The sequence below is a fragment of the Panulirus ornatus genome, chromosome 1, assembly GCF_036320965.1.
Source record: "Panulirus ornatus isolate Po-2019 chromosome 1, ASM3632096v1, whole genome shotgun sequence".
Classification (NCBI taxonomy): Eukaryota; Metazoa; Arthropoda; class Malacostraca; order Decapoda; family Palinuridae; genus Panulirus; species Panulirus ornatus.
The window spans coordinates 31,123,467-31,141,075 of NC_092224.1; the positions used below are offsets into that span (position 1 = coordinate 31,123,467).

The following is a 17,609-nucleotide window of genomic DNA, read 5'->3' on the forward strand; positions in this document are numbered from 1 at the left end:
TGCCTTTTCCCTTAACCTTTCTACATACAAGGGTCGGAGGGGAAAAAAAAAAAAAAAAACTCGATAATTCTTCCTGCATGTTTTTATATAGTATCTGTTATCTTACATTACCTTCCACCCGAAAAGTTCGTCACAGGGGCATGTTTTTTTCCACGTGTTATGTTGGCTCCTGTGGAAAAAGCACATGCCCACACATGGACAGATTCACATGGGCACGCCCACACATTGGCACATGACCACATGCACACATGCCCACATATGCACAAGCTTGTATACACGCGTATACTCCAGACGCTCCTCACACCGACACACGCCATAGAATTGGTCTCCTGCACAAAGACAAAGAGAAACTGAGACTTCGGATGCAAAGGTGGCAGTGACATGAGTGTGGAGGACGTGAAGAAGTAGGATAGGCTCGCCTCTCCAAGGGACGTTGGAGGAGGAGGAACCTCGCCTCAAGTAACTGGAGGGCCGTTTACCCACCTCTTCATGAGCGTCTGGCCGCCTTAGTACCGTCATGTGCGGGGTGTTATCCTGGAACACCATCCCTTTCTAATCCAGGACACACCCAAGTCTAGAACATGATGACCGACCCCCCCATAGATCTGGTTGTGGGTCAGGCTATGAGGAGACTTTGTTTGCATTCTTGGTATATTTAACCAAGATGGTTGAGAATGTTGTGGCTTCCAGACCTATAGTAAGAAACCTGTTGGTTTACTCGTGTACGCTGAAGACATCAGCAAGCCTGCATCTTTATATTACGGGTTTAAGAATAAACATGAGTTTACTCGGCAGAAGACATCAACAAGCCTGGATCTCTGTATTAACTTATTAGAATAAAGAGTTTATTCTGGGACCCTCCCTGTGTATACTGGTTATTGCTCTCGTGTCATCCATGATATGATTTTCGGGTTCCAGACCTTCTCTGTAGCTTCATGAGTTGGTTATCACGGCTAGTGGTTGGCAACTTCACCCAGGGCACTACAGGGCTGGAGACTGGCCACCACGCCCAAGGGAGACACAGGGCTGGAGACTAGCCATCACGCCCAGGGCACTACAAAGTCCTGTGTGCTCTCCTTCATGAACAACTCTCCTCATTTTCGCCATTTTCTAATACATTCTCAAATGACAGAATATACGATCGTGTACAGCACAGTGTGGGCAGTGTCATGATGGTAGCGTAGAGCCATACCCCCGCCTTGACCAGTAACGAGGTTGTCTCGAGAGTTCCGTGTCCTGAAGACCTTTTGCTTCCGCGGGGTCGACTTCCGGGGCGCCGCCCCGTCGACAGCAGCTGCTCCACACCCTCTCCTCCTTGTTGCTAGGCGTCGCGTGTCCTTGTTATGCCCCCGGCCAGTTTCTGTAATCAGGAAGCGAGTGTGTTCCCGACTTAGTATGTATGTTCCTCCGAGCTCGAAAGTCATTGCGAATTATGCGCCATTGTCTGGCCATTGTGGTAGGTGGGGTGCTGGGGGGGCAGGAAGGGGGCCCCCTGGCCCACCCCGGGTGCTCATTATTGGCCTCGTCTTCAGTGGTCTTGCTGTTAGCGCCTTTCGTTGTTGTTAGGGTTAGATTTCGTAATACAAATTCAGCATAAACACACACACACACACACACACACACATAAAGGTGTTCACTCTGTACAGTACTAACCCTGTACAGCCTTCACCCTGAACAGTACTCATCCTGTACAGAACTGAGCCTGCACAGTACTCAGTCTGTACGTAACTCAGTAATCCGTTATACTGTACTCCGTCTGTACAATATACTCGCCTTGTACAGTACTCCCCGTGCACATTGCTCATCCTGTACAGTACTTCCTCAGTACAGTAATCCCCCTGGACGATACTCGCCTTGTACAGTACTTACTGTGTACAGTCCTCATCCTGTAAAGTATCCATCCTGTAAGGAACTCATTTTGTACAGTACTTCCTACATACAGTACTAGCCATGTACATTACTAACCCTATACCGTGCTCCCCATGTACAGTACTCACCATGTACAGTCCTCACCCTTGGACAGTAGTACTCACCCTGTACAGTCCTCACCCTTGGACAGTAGTACTCACCCTGTACAGTCCTCACCCTTGAACAGTAGTACTCACCCTGTACAGTCCTCACCCTTGGACAGTAGTACTCACCCTGTACAGTCCTCACCCTTGAACAGTAGTACTCACCCTGTACAGTCCTCACCCTTGAACAGTAGTACTCACCCTGTACAGTCCTCACCCTTGGACAGTTGTGCTCACCCTGTACAGTCCTCATCCTTGAACAGTAGTACTTACCCTGTACAGTCCTCATCCTTGAACAGTAGCACTCACCCTGTACAGTCCTCACCCTTGAACAGTAGTACTCACCCTGTACAGTCCTCATCCTTGAACAGTAGCACTCACCCTGTACAGTCCTCACCCTTGAACAGTAGTACTCACCCTTGAACAAGAATCATATGGTAAAGATAGACATAAAAAAAAAACGAAGAAAAACTTTAGGAAAAAAAAATACCTGCTTCTTTCCTCCCTACGTGTCGAAACTTTGGAACACACTGTACGTCCTCCTCATGCGCAAATAGCTATGACATGACGCATTTTGAAAGACGGGTCTTTCATTTTCTCAAAGATTCGTAAATCCTTTCCTCCGTCTTTTCTTTTCCCGTGTCGTCATTCTCTCTATATTCCAATGAAGTCCCGGCCTTTGCTGTGGACTATTTGTCCATGACTGGAGCCTCCCATGCGAAAGATATTCTTAGTCAAAGAGAGTGGGAGAAGTGAGTGCGGCCCCCATTGGTGATTTGCGTTCAGTCCGAGCGCCTGCCTGCGGGTTCACATCGTGGACTTTGGGGGAAGGGGGAGAAGGAAAGCATTTGAGCGTGGTGAACGCGTCGTCTCACCTGCCATGAACTCCTCCTCCGTTGGTTCCCAATGAACTGAGCTTAAAAGCACCGAGTCCAGTCAACTCACCGACCTCTGCGACCTGAGACGTGAACTCTGAACTCTTTTACCTCCTCACCCCCCCGAAAAAAAACCCCCACCACACCTTCTCACCTCCTCCGCACACTTAATCAACTCCCGCGATGTTATGCAACCTCTCTCTCTCTCTCTCTCTCTCTCTCTCTCTCTCTCTCTCTCTCTCTCTCTCTCTCTCTCTCTCTCTCTCTCTCGTTTCGGCCGTCTACCTTACGATGCCCCGAGATCGCTCACCGTATAACCTTCGCCTGGATCGTAAAGACCTGGTTGAGAATGGAGCGTTGTTGAGAGAGAGAGAGAGAGAGAGAGAGAGAGAGAGAGAGAGAGAGAGACATATCTGTCCCTCCCTCCTACAAAAGCACCCTCCTACCTCCACCGCCATCACCACCACTACCCGCGTACATAAAAAGCCTCCTCCCTCCCTCCTCCAAAAAAATGTATTCGTTTTCTCTTTTGGAGGTTTTTTACGGCTGTAGGCTTAACCAGTGTAGTTGGATGTATGTAAGCGAGTAATCCGAGGTAGGTTTACACACCACAGCTGGACGATTCATTTGGAATTTGGAGGTTTACAGGACGTATCCAGACTCATATTCCTGTTTCTTTTTGGAAGTTTACTCTTGTAGGTTTTCATATCAAAACAAGGTTTACATATTCAAACGAATGGCCTAAGCTATTGGGGTTAAACAGCTTAAGTATATCGTTCAAACTCGGCTGTATCGACATGAATAATCGTATGAGCTAGTGGTTTACAGTTCTACGTTTAGGTATACAGTTTGCATGCCATGCCTCACCCAATGGCCTCGGGGTTGTAGACTCACCACAGCTGTAGGTCTTCCCACACTGTTGTTGGCTGCATCTAAATGAATTATATAGTTGTGAGAGTTAAAGGTATACCACTGGCTCTTCACCTCTTCATGGCTAAGCTAGTTTACTCCTAGTTTACAGGGTATACAGTTCTTCGCTGGTCTCTGATTCAATGAACGTTCCTCCCATTTTTTGTTTTTGTTTTGAGGTGTCGTAGTTTTAAAAGTATTTTTGCGTATTATAAGGCATTGTTTTAGGCTTAGAAATGACTACATTTGATATGGATTATGGCTGACTATAATGATTTAAAGTTGTCAGTGCAGCCAAACAGTCCGTTCGCTGTAGACCGTAATTCCTAGTAGAGTTTAAGGGGCTTAACTTTAGATTCAGCGGGTCACCTGTCTCTTTGACTCTCTGGAGGAAGTCGGGCCAGGCGACATCACCGTCTGGGTGTGTTGGATGGTCACGTCTTTTGCCGCCGTGTGTCAGTTTTGTGTGTTTGTGTGTGTGTGTGTGTGTGTGTATGTGGGGGATTGAGTAGAGAGGAGATAGAGTAATCTACGTGTGAAGGGGTAGACGAGAAGCAGGAGGTAGAGAAGGGGTTAGAGGAGGAGGAGGAGGTAGAACAGCCCCTGTGTGAGAAGGTAGTGGAGGGAAACAGGAGGTAGAGTGGCAACTCTCTGAGGGAGGGTAAAGGAAGTAGGGGGTAGAGCACTCCCTGTTTAAGAGGGTATATGGGGAAGCAGGAGGTAAAACAACTCTTATTGAAGGGGGTAAAGGGGAAGCGGTAGGAATTGGAGCCCCTGTGTGAGGGGGTAGAGGGGAAGCAGGAGGTAGAGCAGCCCTTGTGTGTCGGGGTAGAGCAGCCACTGTTTGAGGTAGTAGAGGGGAAGCAGGAGGTAGAGCAGGCCCTGTGTGAGGTAGTAGAGGGGAAGCAGGAGGTAGAGCAGGCCCTGTGTGAGGTAGTAGAGGGGAAGCAGGAGGTAGAGCAGGCCCTGTGTGAGGTAGTAGAGGGGAAGCAGGAGGTAGAGGAGACCGTTAATTATAGAGTAAGCCACGAGGAAAGGTCGAGGCAAGACCATAGCGCGTAACCCACCACACGGGTATTGACCAGCCTAGCTGGGGCCAGTGGAAGGCTCTGCTCTGTGGTCAGTGTCGGTTGGCCAGTGTGATGCTCCGGTTTTGGGCCCGGGGTGACCCAATTGGTTGTTTGGGCCCGTGTGACCCCTGTTGGTTGGCCATGTGGGCAATGTTGGTTGGCCGTGTGACAATGTTGGTTGGCCGTGTGGGCCGTTGGGTTTTGGGCCCGGGGACATTGGGTTTGGGTTTGGGCCGTGTGCCCCCTGTTGGTTGGCCCGTTTTGGACATGTTGGGGTTTGGGCCCGTGTGACCCCTGTTTGGGGGCCAGTGTGGACACTGTTGGTTGGCCAGTGTGACACTGTTGGTTGGCCAGTGTGACACTGTTGGTTGGCCAGTGTGATGCTGCTGTTTGGCCAGCGTGACACTTGGTTGTTGGCCAGTGTGACACTGTTGGTTGGCCAGTGTGACACTGTTGGTTGGCCAGTGTGACACTGTTGGTTGGCCAGTGTGGACACTGTTGGTTGGCCAGTGTGGACACTGTTGGTTGGCCAGTGTGGACACTGTTGGTTGGCCAGTGTGGACACTGTTGGTTGGCCAGTGTGACACTGTTGGTTGGCCAGTGTGGACACTGTTGGTTGGCCAGTGTGACACTGTTGGTTGGCCAGTGTGGACACTGTTGGTTGGCCAGTGTGACACTGTTGTTGGCCAGTGTGACACTGTTGTTGGCCAGTGTGACACTGTTGTTGGCCAGTGTGACACTGTTGTTGGCCAGTGTGACACTGTTGTTGGCCAGTGTGACACTGTTGTTGGCCAGTGTGACACTGTTGGTTGGCCAGTGTGACACTGTTGGTTGGCCAGTGTGACACTGTTGTTGGCCAGTGTGACACTGTTGTTGGCCAGTGTGACACTGTTGGTTGGCCAGTGTGGACACTGTTGGTTGGCCAGTGTGGACACTGTTGGTTGGCCAGTGTGACACTGTTGGTTGGCCAGTGTGACACTGTTGTTGGCCAGTGTGACACTGTTGGTTGGCCAGTGTGACACTGTTGGTTGGCCAGTGTGACACTGTTGGTTGGCCAGTGTGACACTGTTGTTGGCCAGTGTGACACTGTTGTTGGCCAGTGTGACACTGTTGGTTGGCCAGTGTGACACTGTTGTTGGCCAGTGTGACACTGTTGTTGGCCAGTGTGACACTGTTGGTTGGCCAGTGTGGACACTGTTGGTTGGCCAGTGTGGACACTGTTGGTTGGCCAGTGTGACACTGTTGTTGGCCAGTGTGACACTGTTGGTTGGCCAGTGTGACACTGTTGTTGGCCAGTGTGACACTGTTGGTTGGCCAGTGTGACACTGTTGTTGGCCAGTGTGACACTGTTGGTTGGCCAGTGTGACACTGTTGTTGGCCAGTGTGACACTGTTGGTTGGCCAGTGTGGACACTGTTGGTTGGCCAGTGTGACACTGTTGGTTGGCCAGTGTGACACTGTTGTTGGCCAGTGTGACACTGTTGGTTGGCCAGTGTGGACACTGTTGGTTGGCCAGTGTGACACTGTTGGTTGGCCAGTGTGACACTGTTGTTGGCCAGTGTGACACTGTTGTTGGCCAGTGTGACACTGTTGGTTGGCCAGTGTGACACTGTTGTTGGCCAGTGTGACACTGTTGTTGGCCAGTGTGACACTGTTGTTGGCCAGTGTGACACTGTTGTTGGCCAGTGTGACACTGTTGGTTGGCCAGTGTGACACTGTTGTTGGCCAGTGTGACCACTGTTGGTTGGCCAGTGTGGACACTGTTGGTTGGCCAGTGTGACACTGTTGTTGGCCAGTGTGACACTGTTGTTGGCCAGTGTGACACTGTTGTTGGCCAGTGTGACACTGTTGTTGGCCAGTGTGACACTGTTGGTTGGCCAGTGTGACACTGTTGGTTGGCCAGTGTGACACTGTTGTTGGCCAGTGTGACACTGTTGTTGGCCAGTGTGACACTGTTGGTTGCCAGTGTGACACTGTTGGTTGGCCAGTGTGACACTGTTGGTTGGCCAGTGTGACACTGTTGGTTGGCCAGTGTGACACTGTTGGTTGGCCAGTGTGACACTGTTGTTGGCCAGTGTGACACTGTTGGTTGGCCAGTGTGACACTGTTGTTGGCCAGTGTGACACTGTTGTTGGCCAGTGTGACACTGTTGTTGGCCAGTGTGACACTGTTGTTGGCCAGTGTGACACTGTTGGTTGGCCAGTGTGACACTGTTGTTGGCCAGTGTGACACTGTTGTTGGCCAGTGTGACACTGTTGTTGGCCAGTGTGACACTGTTGTTGGCCAGTGTGACACTGTTGTTGGCCAGTGTGACACTGTTGGTTGGCCAGTGTGGACACTGTTGGTTGGCCAGTGTGGACACTGTTGGTTGGCCAGTGTGACACTGTTGTTGGCCAGTGTGACACTGTTGTTGGCCAGTGTGACACTGTTGGTTGGCCAGTGTGGACACTGTTGGTTGGCCAGTGTGACACTGTTGTTGGCCAGTGTGACACTGTTGTTGGCCAGTGTGACACTGTTGTTGGCCAGTGTGACACTGTTGTTGGCCAGTGTGACACTGTTGTTGGCCAGTGTGACACTGTTGTTGGCCAGTGTGACACTGTTGTTGGCCAGTGTGACACTGTTGTTGGCCAGTGTGACACTGTTGTTGGCCAGTGTGACACTGTTGTTGGCCAGTGTGACACTGTTGGTTGGCCAGTGTGACACTGTATCCCAGCGCCGGTCACAGACTTCCTCCCTCCTCCCTCCCGCCAGCTTTGCATTGTGAATGGTTCATGTGTCAGGTTGGAGGGAGGGACGGCGGCAACCGCCCGCGCGCGCCCTCCCTCTTCCTCACACATAGACGCTGCCGGATCTATTATTCTATACATTCCCGGGAGTTTTGGTAAGTTTGACGGGCTCATCGATCACCCACAGCCTCGTCAGCCTTCTCGACCTTGTCTCCAGCACTGCGGAGCGCACCTTCGGGACGCCACGGAGGTGGTGGTTCTTCTCTCATATTCTAAGGTTGGTGTGAGGAGGAGAGGACTGTGGGCAGGAGGAGGCTGGCTGACCAAGACGGAAGCGCGGAGGGAAGAGCAGGCCCAGGAGCCTGGAAGACTGAGGTTGTAAGAGACAGGGTGGTTATGGTCGTGAGAGAAAGAGGTAATGGTCGTTGTGTGTGTGTGTGTGAGAGAGAGAGGGAGAGAGGGAGAGAGAGAGAGAGAGAGAGAGAGAGAGAGAGAGAGAGAGAGAGAGAGAGAGAGAGAGAGAGAGAATGATGATCGTGAGAGGCAGACAAGGGTCGTATGAAGAGATGATAGTCGTGAGAGAGAGAGAGAGAGAGAGAGAGAGAGAGAGAGAGAGAGAGAGAGAGAGAGAGAATAACCGTGAGAGAGACAGAGGTATGGATCGTATAAAGAGATGATGGTCGTGGGAGACCATGGCCAGAGACAGTGGTTCGAGACAGAGATAATGGTCGAGAGATACAGAGATAATGATCGTAGAGATAGTGATCTTGACAGAGAAATAGAATAACCATGAAAGAGATGAAGATCGTGAGAACCAAGAGGTAAAAGTTTTGGGAGATAGATGATGGTAATGTGAGACATAGAGATAACGGTCATGAGACAAGAGATAAAGGTTTTGAGAGACAGATGATGGTCATGTGAGATAGAGATAATGATCTCAAAACAGAGATAATGGTCGTGAGACAGAGATAATGGCCGGGAGACAGAGATAATGGTCGGGAGACAGAGATAATGGTCGGGAGACAGAGATAATGGTCGTGAGACAGAGATAATGGTCGTGAGACAGAGATAATGGTCGGGAGAAACAGGAGTCAGTGGTGGAGGTGAAGGGCCTGGCTGGCAGTGCGGGTGCAGTAATGCTTCTCATTACGTCACCTGCAGGTGTCATCATCAACGTGGTGGCTCCACCTGCCGCCCGGCTCGTGACCCCGCCATGCCTCTGGTGTCTCCCTCATGCCTCTGGTATCCCCGTGATGCCTCTGGTGTCTCCCTCATGCCTCTGGTATCCCTGTGATGCCTCTGGTGTCCCCGTGATGCCTCTGGTGTCTCCCTCATGCCTCTGGTATCCCTGTGATGCCTCTGGTGTCCCCGTGATGCCTCTGGTGTCCCTGTGGTGCCTTTGGTGTCTCCGTGATGCCTCTGGTGTCCCCGTGATGCCTCTGGTGCCCCCATGATGCCTCTGGTGTCCCTGTGGTGCCTTTGGTGTCTCCGTGATGCCTCTGGTGTCCCTGTGGTGCCTCTGGTGTCTCCCCCATGCCTCTGGTATGTGGTGCCTTTGGTGTCTCCGTGATGCCTCTGGTATCCCGGTGATGCCTCTGGTGTCCCCATGATGCCTCTGGTATCCCTGTGATGCCTCTGGTGTCCCCATGATGCCTCTGGTATCCCCGTGATGCCTCTGGTGGTCCCCATGATGCCTCTGGTGGTCCCCATGATGCCTGTGGTGTCCGTGTGCTTCCTATGGTCCATTCCCTGCTGCAGGATAGGTTTCAGGACCCTGCAGGCTCCCCTATCCATTCCCTGCTGCTGCAGGCTAGAACCGGAGGCCCTGCAGGCTCCCCGTCCATCCCCTGACGCAGGCTAGGATTCAAGGGATATGATCACCCTTCTCCTCCTGGCCTGTAGCGCCTCGAGATGATATTTGCCACGAGGGGCGTTAGCTTATCATTACCCTCCCTACGATGTTGTTTCTCATTCTTTTCACAGTTAGAGATAGATAGATAGATAGATAGATAGATAGATAGAGAGAGAGAGAGAGAGAGAGAGAGAGAGAGAGAGAGAGAGAGAGAGAGAGAGAGAGATGTAAAGGTATCTGTAAACACAGTCGTGGTATTGGTAATGTTGTAGCTACTGGTAACGATGGCTGCTATTGGTCCAGGGTAATCGTCAACTACCGTTGCCAAAATGATCTTTATGATACACGTCAGACGTGCAGCATAGTGTCACCTCCATGTACCGTCGTCAGGAGACACAGTACCATACACGTCGGTCGTATAGCATAGGGTCGTCTCCAGGTACTGCCGGCAGTAAAGACTGTACCGTTCACGTCATCAGTACGGTACAGGATCAGTCTCCAGGTACCGCCGGCAGTGGAGACTGTACCGTACACATCAGACATACGGTACAGGGTCAATTTCAGGTACAGTCGTCTGTCACGAGGGACAAAACGCGAGAGTTCCCGACCTTCCATCTTGAAGATTTTTGAAGAGCGTGTTCGTCTCTGCGTAGCCTTGGCAGCCTCCGAGATGTGGGGGCGTAAGAGGTGGGTGGTGGTGGGTGTGTGTGTGTGTGGGAGGTTCCTGGACCCAGACTTCCCGAGAGAATTATAATGAATTAGAATGAAATGATACTGTTTCCCCCCTCATTAGCATCATGAAAATGGGTGATGTGTATTAACTTAAGAACTCCTATGGAGTTTTTTTTTTTTTTTTCCCCACCGGTTACATCCAGTCGGAGATTAAATACGATGCCCAAGGGGGGGTTTCCTGGACATGTATAAACAATGTTATAATGTCAGATTGTCTCTTATATTTTTCTAGGGCTTTGATATTTTCGTGATTACTTCGTGAAGCAGTTTTACTGACTTTTGAATTTGGTGGTCTGTTGGTCCACCGTAAATTCGTGGCTAGTAAAAGAGTCCATATGTAAATTCGTGGTCATTAAGAAGGTCCCCTGTGTAAATTCATGGTCATTAGAAGGTTCCCTGAGTAAATTCGTGGTCACTGGAAGGTCCCCTGTGTAAATTCGTGGTCGGTAGATGGACCCCTGTGTTCGACAGCTTAAGCTGGACAGTTCGGGAGGGTTGGCGAGCAGGTGGTTATATTTTTGAAATACTGTGTCTCAAAGGAGACTGCAGGGAGGGTCTTGCCCCCACACTGGCTGGTGAATGCAGTTGAAGAGAACAATAGCATGTAGGAACATCGTGAACAATGGAACAGACGGCCCTGGAGCAGGGGGTGGATCTGAGGAAGAAGAAGAAGAAGAGGAGGAGGAGGAGGAGGAGGAGGAGGAGGACCTTCCTCAGTGGCTGAGGAAGGCCTTGTTCCTGGTGAAATGGAAGGCCTCTCTTTCTCGGTCTCTGAGGAAGGTTCCGTGACTGTTGAGGAGGAGAAGGAAGAGGAGGCTCTTATATCAGTGGCTGAGGAAGGCCTTGTGACTGGTGAGGAGGAGGTCCTTCTTCTCAGTGACTGATGAAGGCCCCTTGAATTGTTAAGGAGGTGGATTGAGGGTCTCCCCTCAGCTTCTGAGGAAGGTTCCGTGGCTACTGCCACTTATGAACAGACGTCTGATGTCGCAGTAGTTCAAAACCTTCAGTTTGGAGCCACCACAGATGTGTCTTGCTGTAAGGTTGTGTGTGTGTGTGTGTGTCGTGTCAACGCTTGTGAGTCTAGTGTACTCAGATTCCCTTGCATACACTCAAACTTGGCCTTGTGGTCCCTCCATGACTCGATGTCTCTAAAAGAATCAATATTTGAATCCTGAGAAGTATGTGTCTGCTTCATTCACCAATCCGGTTGGGTTTTTTTTTTATTTTCTTCGTAAATGTTTTGTAGTGTTTTACTCAATTTCTCTGAAGACTTATAAGTTCTCAACCCTATCGTGCTTTTTCTATCCCACAGATACTCTTATCATTATGTATTTTCTGAATGGCGCATCTTACAGTGTATCCTGGAGCTTGAGGGCTTCACTTATTACGATAGTCAGCTTCAATCTTTCCTTGTCTCTCCTTCCTTACTATCACGTATCCCTAGGGACAAAATAGAACAGATTTTATCTGTTTTCAGCAAATTTTTTTAACATTACTCCAGCAATATTGAATTTCAATCCTTGTGCTACACCTGTGTTGCATTTCCTAATTGTTTCTCTGCTGTTGTAGACATTGTTTTCAATTTGACATTCCCACGTGTTTATATGTGACGTCATGCGTGTGCATGTTTGTTTGTTTGTGTGTGTGTGTGTGTGTGTGTGTGTGTGTGTGTATAACATGTCTCGGCTGTGGCAAAAGTATACACGAGTCCATGAAGACTACTTCAAGTGTTGAACACAAAAAGAAAAAAAAGTAAAGACTGAGAACCAAGAATATATTGGTAAAAATTTGACAAAGAAAATGGACGTAAACAGTAAAAAAGGCAACCTATGGTAAGATGAAACCGTATCGCTGCAGCTTAGTGGTGCTTCCTTGTTGTGGGCCGGGTGAGGTGCGGAGCGTGAACACATCGTCATGTAGCGTCCAAGGAAAAAAAGAAAAGAAAAGGCCATTTAGGCTCTCGCGTACTGCACTGGGAAAGAAAAAGCCACCAGATTTCTCGTAATGACATTGGATTAGGAAGACTAGAGGAACTAAAACTATATTTTGAGGTGAATAGTGAAAATGGAATATGCAAAATCGTAGGATACATTATGGGAAAATCCAAGTTACTTAGGAGAGAAATATATGAAAGCCAGGTGTCAAAGGTATGGACGGTACCAGAAACGAGTTAGTAAATGAAAATAGAAAGTATACACAGCGAGGGGAGGGTTGTCTGAACGAAGGCATAGGACAAAAGGAGATGCCAGTAGGCAAGGGATGCGAGACTGAAGATAGACACACAAGACATAGACACGAGTGAACCCTAGAATGGCGTTCGGGAGCATAGAATTATTTTTTTCAGAACTGGAACGTATAAAAGACTAAATTATATTCACATATCGTAGTGGAGCGAAGGAGTACGTTGAAATTCATATAGAGAGCAAAATTATTAGAGTTAAGCAAAGGAGACGTTGGTTGGTGATGAGATGATGATGGGAGTGGGACTGTGTGTTGATGGAGTGGTGTACATAAGCATTATAAGGGTCAGTGGGTTATGTTATAACCTCGGGAGGGAGCTGAATGAGCTGTGAGGTAGGGGCCAGGATGGAGTATCACCACCGCCTCATAATGAGTGTGTGTGTAGACTCGTTCCATAAGACCTTGAAACTGTTGTACAAGTTTGTCTTTTTATGGTAGTTACTGGCAGTGGAGTCGAGAGCGATCGATTGATCCATCTTCAGAGAAAAAGCTTTGTAAAGTTTGCTTCTAGATTTGCTGTAGACCCGTGCTCTTATACACGTTACTAGGATTGTTGATGAGACGAGTTGATGAGCAAGATGGAGATCTACGTACATCTATCAGGCTACATCTATACACCGAAACCACTCATACTCATATTCCAAGAAACCAGTCCCTCAGTCCTGCAAAAACTAATAGCCATGCTTATGTTCACATTCAGTTTTACTATCCTCCTCTCACACATTATCCTAAACTCAAACACTAACTTCGGCATATTCACAATCGAATCTGCCATCGTTGCTGAATGATCAGCAAACAATAATTGATTCCTTTCCAAGGCCGACACCTCACCCCACTGCAGCTTACATAATCGTCTCTCTCTCTAAGACCTCACCAACTCATCTATATGAAAATTAAACCTACCATCATCTGGAATCACTCACCCTCTTCCCAATCTATTCTCTTATACGCCTTATTCGATATATATATATATATATATATATATATATATATATATATATATATATATATATATATATATATATATATATATTGTGTGTGTGTGTGTGTGTGTGTGTGTGTGTGTGTGTGTGTGTGTGTGTGTGTGTGTGTGTGCGCGCAAGCTGCTGCTTCACATCATTGCTGTGTGGTCGCTGGCAACTCAAAGGTGGGCCGTTTTGATAACGATTTCCTTCCCTATACCTGCAAGCTTTGGAACTCTTTACCCTCTTATGTCTTTCCCAACATTTTAAGACAGATATTTCAATTCCTCAAAAAAAAAAGTAATACTTTCTCTTGTCTCTTCTTTTTCCTTTTCATTAACCTCTCTATATTTCACTTAAGGCCCGGCCTCGATGTGGACTTTTAATCGTGACTAGAGCCTCCGATGTAAAAAAAAAAAAAGAAAGGGAAGAAAATGAACTTAATGTTTCCACTTCTGTAGACGTGATTAAATCATCGACTATGTCATTCTCTACCATCTTGAATACTGTATATATATATATATATATATATATATATATATATATACTTTCACCCAATTCCACCGACATTTCCAAGTGACTTAAAAGAGGTCTGACGACCCCCAGACGACTGTTGACCTGGTGGTGGTCGTGATGAACAGTGGGTTTACTGTGAAAGTTTCCGTCTCGAAGTCTCATCCGGGAAGCTGCGTCGCATGACGTCATGACAACCGGTCTCAGGCGACCTACATCGTAAGAGAATCCAGTCGGGAGGTGATTTGGCAGACAGGTGCCGTGAGCATAGCTTTCGTAGATGAGAAGCCGGAACGATGTGGAGAGGGAGAGGGAGGGAGGCAGACGCACAAGTCTCTTTGGTAACTAAGGGGAGGGAGGGAAGATCCTCTCTCTCTCTCTCTCTCTCTCTCTCTCTCTCTCTCTCTCTCTCATGACAACGCTGGCGTGGAAGACCACGGGATCAATAGCCGCTGCGATCTGCTTTCCCGGTGAAACTCCTGGCGCCCATTCGATCATCTTTTTTTTTTTCCTCTCTCTCTCTCTCTCTCTCTCTCTCTCTACACACACACACACACACACACACACACACAGGACGTGGCAGGAGGCAAGGTGCCTGCCCAGGTTGGTGGTGTGGGCTCGGGGTGAGGGAGGGTGCGTTGGTGGTGGTAGTTAGGAGGAGCGTATAGTTACACGTCAGCGGTGTTTGTTTACGCTTGCCAGCAGTGTGGTGGTGGGGGGGGGGGTGGTCGCACGCTGCTGGTTAAGGAGATCGTCAAGGTGAAGCCTTACCGACGTGCCTTCCACGTGGCAAGGACCCGACCGACCGTCTTGGCGAGGGGTGAGCGGTGGGTTTAAGAGGTAAAATGTTATTTCAGTCGACTGTTGGTGGGCTTCTGCGTCCCAGGGAGGCTGTGAGAGCTCCCTGGGTGTTGACGTCTCTCGTCGTGTGTGGGGGGGTGTTACTCCCGTGTGTTGTGTTGGTGCCTTATCAACGGACAGGCTCGTCCCCTGCGGATAATTGGGGGGGGGGGGGTACAGTCCATGACGTCGACGGTACAGTCCATGACGTCGACGGTACAGTCCATGACGTCGACGGTACAGTCCATGACGTCGAGGGAATGACTCTTGGTCATGATGTCTTCACTGACCTAACTTTGGTCGTGACCCAGTCACACCGCCTCAGCCAGAACTTGCGCTCAGGGCCGTACCGTCGTGCTCAAGGGTCGTACCGTCGTGTTCAAGGGACGCACCGTCGTGTTCAAGGGACGCACCGTCGTGCTCATGGACCGTACCGTCGACTTCAAGGGTTATTTATGATCAAGGGAAAATGGGTACTTATGGGTGTAATGTAGCATATATCATTATTATCATTATTAGTATTATTATCATTAGTAGTAGTAGTAGTATCATTATCATCATTATTACTATTATTGTTATTGTTGTTATATATCTGTATTCCATTATGAAAATAACTTGTATATATTTTTCTTTACTGTTTTTTCATGTATTTCAGGTAGTATATTATTATTATTGTTTATCATTATTGTTATTATTATTATTATTATTATTATTATTATTATTATTATTATTATTATCAAAGTAATTCATATATGTTTTTCTCCTCTATTTTCCAGGTATTTGTCCCATAATCTTTCCCTCAGGTACGTATAACAAGAGATGACTACGTTTCCCTGTAGTGTGTGAAAGACAGAGCCGACATGAGGAGCTTCTCGGCGCCCTACTGTGGGAGACCTGCCTTCAGAAATGTATCTCTGTGTGTGTGTCTGTATGTGTAATTCATCCCCTAAAATCCACAAGGTGGACTGAGTGGAGATCTGCCCATCACTCTGTATATTTGATTCCTGTATTGACTGTACCCACACACGTAGAGGGGAAACACGGAGAATTGTATTCAAGAAAGAGAATTATTTGTATAGATAGATTAAGACTTTTTAGTCAAGTTCGGGGGAATTCTATTACTGAAGTATTGGAGGGAGTATTTCCAGGTATTTGCAGGTATTTCTGTTTCTCATACTCATTCGCCGTTTCCCCGCTTTAGCGAGCTGCCAACATGAACCGAGTCCCTGTGATCACAGGGGGGCCTCACAACATCCACTATCCACCTATTATCTATAACGCACCCGAAACCAGAACCCACCAGCCATAGTCAAGCCTTAAAGTCCATTCCTTGGTTTACCCTGTAGTCTTTATGTAGGTGGGTTCATCCCATTACCAGCACGTCACCCTATGTATACCACATCGATCCAATCCCGTCTATCCCATGCCTACTTTTACCCTTCTAAATGTTCAGGCCACGATCCCTGAAGGCTTCCTTCCTCCCACCCTTTCATATTCCATTTTGGTCTCCCTCTTCCTCTTGCTTTCTCCACTTCTTATACATCGATCCACTTCGTCATTCTTTCTTCGCTCATCCTCTCCAGATGACCAAACCATTTCAGCACATTCTGGTCAGCTGTCTCAAACAGACTGCACTTACTGCCATACCTCGCTCGCATACCGTCATTCCTTACACAATCATCCCTCTTCACAACACATCTCGTCCTTAAGAATTTCATTTCCAAAAAGTCCACTCTCTCTTCTTTTGCATCTAGGGTCAGGATTACTATATCTTCAAACATGCCTATCTTTACCCGAAAGACATTGACCCCTCCTTCCACACGCTCCTCACTGAATACACGACCTTCTTAGGCTCCTTGTCCCACTGTATGACTCATTTAAACTCCTGTGGTTCCGTCCACTACCATATTTACTCCCGGGTACACAAAGCATTCCACCTCCTCTTAAGTTCTCCCCGTTCAAACTCACACTCAAGCCACTCTGTCTCCCTTCCCTGCTACGCCTCGTTACCAATTTTGTTCATATTCACTCTCTACTTCTTCCTGTCACACACTCTCTCATATTCACACACCAGCCTCTAGAGTTTCTCCCTCAAGACTTCCATTAGCGTTGTATCAGCTGTAAACATCAACTGACTCACCTGTCACAGGCACTTCCATCCCCAGCTTACTGAAGAGGTACCGCCTATGCTCTCTCTCTCTCTCTCTCTCTCTCTCTCTCTCTCTCTCTCTCTCTCTCTCTCTCTCTCTCTCTCTCTCTCTCTCTCTCTCACTAGCAATATGAACTCCTCACCCCATCTATCACTGACCATTTATTTATGCAGTTGGGAGAAATTCATTGGTAAAAGTAACAACTATTTAGCAGCAAAGGTTAGAGAAGATTGTTGACTTAGGTAGAACTTCATTTGTAAAACTTGGATAGATTTTCGTTGAAAGTGTCTGGAGAACGTTTTCAGAAAGAACTTTTTTTTTTAGTAAATCATTCATGGGAAAACTTTAATACTAAAAGAATGAAATTGTATGAATAAATCATTTAAAAAACTTTATGGAATGTTATCAGAAGTTAGGGGAAGTAAATTTGTAATTGGTGGGGAACTTTATTGAATGGTGAGAGAACTTCACTGGTTAAGATTAGAATGATTTTAGTATGAAAAATCGGGGAAATTTAAGTAGCGAAGGTTGGGAGACGATTATTAGCGCAGGTAAAGATAACTTTATGATCAAATGTAAGACACATTTGTTTGTGAATGACTGGGAATATATGTTAGTATATAATGAAAGAACTCTCTTAAAACTTAATGCTACAAACAGTAAATTATGGTAAAAATTGATAGATACAGTACCGTCATTTTATTCTTTTTTTTACACATTTTCAAATT

General features: G+C 47.8%; 1 protein-coding gene across 1 annotated transcript in view; it reads left to right on the plus strand.

The window, feature by feature from the left end:
* Positions 1-17,609, plus strand: part of LOC139761183 (uncharacterized) — an 86,336-nt gene that overhangs the window by 26,853 nt on the left and 41,874 nt on the right. Inside the window, exon 2 of the mRNA XM_071685574.1 lies at positions 15,508-15,534. Coding sequence (XP_071541675.1) covers positions 15,508-15,534 — 27 coding nt within the window. The remainder of the gene's footprint in view (positions 1-15,507; positions 15,535-17,609) is intronic.